This window comes from Leptonychotes weddellii, unplaced genomic scaffold (genome assembly GCF_054177405.1).
Source record: "Leptonychotes weddellii isolate Sample4059 unplaced genomic scaffold, ASM5417740v2 HiC_scaffold_21501, whole genome shotgun sequence".
In the NCBI taxonomy this organism is placed as follows: domain Eukaryota; kingdom Metazoa; phylum Chordata; class Mammalia; order Carnivora; family Phocidae; genus Leptonychotes; species Leptonychotes weddellii.
In genome coordinates, this window is record NW_027802781.1 from 1 (window position 1) to 2,987 (window position 2,987).

A 2,987-nucleotide genomic window follows, 5' to 3' on the forward strand; every position below is an offset into this window, starting at 1 on the left:
GTTGCCTTATCCAGGGTAATATTTTGCTATGACACCTGGTTCCTCTTCAATTTTGTAGATTCATGGTCAACTCTCACCAGCTTCCTCAGTGAATTCTTCATGTCCTTATTCCGTAGGGTATAAACGAGAGGGTTGAGACTTGGAGTGATGATTGTGTAAAAGAGGGTGAGGAACTTGCCCTGGTCTTGGGAGGCACTGTTGCCTGGTTGTAGGTACATGTAGATAATAGTTCCATAGAAGATGGACACAACAGTGAGATGAGATCCACAGGTATTAATTGCTTTGTGTTGGCCTGCTTTTGACTTTATTCTCAGCACAGCTTTGGCGATGTAGCCATAGGATATAAGAATAAGGCTGAGGGGTGTAAGGACAATGACAATGCCTAAAGCAAAAACAGACATTTCAACTGTTGTGGTGTCTATACAAGCTATTTTGACCATAGCTGGCAACTCACACAAGAAATGGTCCAGAAGGTTGTTTCCACATCGAGGCAAATTCAGGGTGAGTGTACATAGTACTACAGAATTGGCCAAACTAATGCTCCAGACTGTGATTGCCATCTTGAGACAGAGATGTGGGTTCATGATTACCAAATAATGCAAGGGCTTACAGATAGCTATGAAACGATCATAGGACATAACAGCAAGGAGGAGGCACTCAGTGGACCCCAACCACATATAAACGTAGAGTTGAGTGACACAGCCCACATAGCTGATGGTCTTGTCAGGTCCCCACAAGTTAACCAGCATTTGAGGGATGATGCTAGTCGTGAAGCATAGGTCCAGGAAAGATAAATTCCTGAGGAAAAAATACATTGGCGTGTGCAGATGGGGATCCAGGAGAGATGCAAGGATGACGGCTGTATTACCCACCCATGTAATGAAGTAGAAGATAGTGACAACTCCTGATAGGACCATCTCCAGTTTGGGATGGCCAGAGAAACCAAGCAGAACAAAACCGTGTAGAGAAGTGTAATTGTTTTTGTCCATAGTCCTTTAGTGACCAAGTCCTAGAATGAGAAGAATAGAAGGAGGTGAAGGAGGATGGGGATGAAGAGGAAGAGGAAGAGGAGCAGGAGGAATAAGAAGAAGAGAAGGAGGAGGAGAAGAAATCTGTCAATACAATCTATATAATTAAATGCGGAATTTAAAAAGGGAAATACTTTATGTTAATACTTAAAAATAATGGGTAAAAGTAAATATTAGAGCCAAGTAATCTGGTCTTTGTTTTAGATCCTTTTATGGATCTAAATTTATGTTTAATATTATATTTTTATCTAGGTGAGCTTGGCAAGGTTACTCTTAAAGTCAAGTTCTGAAATTTCTCACATTTAAGTTTGGAAGTTTGGAATAGATCTGGTTCTAAAGTGATGTGACCCTCCGATTCTGTACAAATCTTTTGGCTTGATATAGTGAACACACTCTTTTACTTGGTCAGCAAATTCACCTATGAAATGTAATTATTTTGTGAATGTCAGAACGAGGAAAAGAATGTTCCTCTTTTTTCATATCTTAGTGAGTAGCACTGTTGATATCCCAGTTTCTTATGTAGGAGATATGGCATTTATCTTTGGCACCTTTATCTCTCTCATCCTGGTACCTAACTTATCACCCAAACTGGTAAGTTTGAAAGCAAATTACATGTTAACTGTCCTCGCACTTTTAAAAAGCTTCCACAATCTCTACCCTAATCCAAACCACTATCGTCTCTTCTCTAGATTCTGGCAACTATCTTCATTCCTTATCCTGACTTTTTAAACTCTTTTAAAAAATTTTTTCATAGTTTAAAAAATATTAGTGAATATACAGTGTAATATTCATTTCAGGTGTAGAATTTAGTGATTCAATCTTCCATAAAACACCCAGTGCTCATCAGAAATGCCTTCCTTAATCCCCATCACCTATTCAACCTATCCCCCTACCCACCTCCCTGCTGGTAACCATCAGTCTGTTCTCTTGATTTCCCTCTCTGTTTTTTTGTTTATCATGTTCATTTGTTTTTTGTTTCTTAAATTCCACATATGAATAAAATGATATGGTATTTGTCTTTCTCTGACTGACTTATTTTGCTTAGGATAATACTCTCTAGCTCCATCCATGTCATTGCAAATATATATACCACATCTTCTTTATCCTTTCACTAATCGATGGGCATTTAGTTTGTTTCCAAAATTTGGCTATCATTGATAATGCTGCTATCAACACCAGGGTGCATGTATTCCTTCATATTAGTGTTTTTGTATCTCTCTGGTAAACGCCTAGTAGTGCAAAATAGAAAACCCAGAGATAACCCACAACTACAGTGTCAATTAACCTCCAACAAAACAGGAAAGAATATCCAATGGAAGCAAGAGAGTGTCTTCAACAACTGGTGTTGGGAGAACTGGACAGCAACATGCAAAAGAATGAAACTGGACCCGTTTCTTACATCAGACACAAAAATAAATTCAATACGGATCAAAGACCTAACTATGAGTCAGGAAACCATTAAAATCCTGGAGGAGAACACAGACAGTAACCTCTTTGACATCGGCCATAGCATCTTCTTACTAGATGTGTCTCCCATGGCAAGGGAAACAAGAGCAAAAATAAACCATTGAGACTCCATCAAGATGAAAGGTTTCTGCATGGTGAAGGACACAATGAAGAAAATTAAAAAGCAACCTATGACATGAGAGAAGATATTTGCAAATGACATATCTGATAAGGGTTAGTATCCAAAATATATAAAGAACTTCTAAAACTCAACACCCAAAACACAAATAATTCAGGAAAAAATACATAGAAAACATGTATAGACATTTCTCCAAAGAAGACATCCAGATGGCTAACTAACACATGAAAAGATGCTCATCATCACTTATCATGAGGGAAATACAAATCAAAAGTACAATGAGATACCACCTCACACCGGTCAGAATGTGTAAAATTAACACACAGGAAACAACAGGTGTTGGGGAGGATTGGGAGAAAGGGAAAGCCTCTGAC

The 2,987-nt window shown here is 38.4% G+C and overlaps 1 protein-coding gene across 1 annotated transcript; it reads right to left on the minus strand.

The window, feature by feature from the left end:
- Positions 1-26: 26 nt before the first annotated feature.
- On the minus strand, positions 27-1,807 carry OR2W1 (olfactory receptor family 2 subfamily W member 1). Its single transcript, XM_006746415.2, has one exon. It carries the CDS (start codon positions 987-989, stop codon positions 27-29), a length of 963 nt encoding a protein of 320 aa, XP_006746478.1. The 5' UTR covers positions 990-1,807.
- Positions 1,808-2,987: the final 1,180 nt, after the last annotated feature.

Coding starts and splice junctions, on each gene's coding strand:
- OR2W1 (XM_006746415.2), bottom strand. CDS start 989: ATGGACAAAAACAATTACACTTCTCTACACGGTTTTGTTCTGCTTGGT.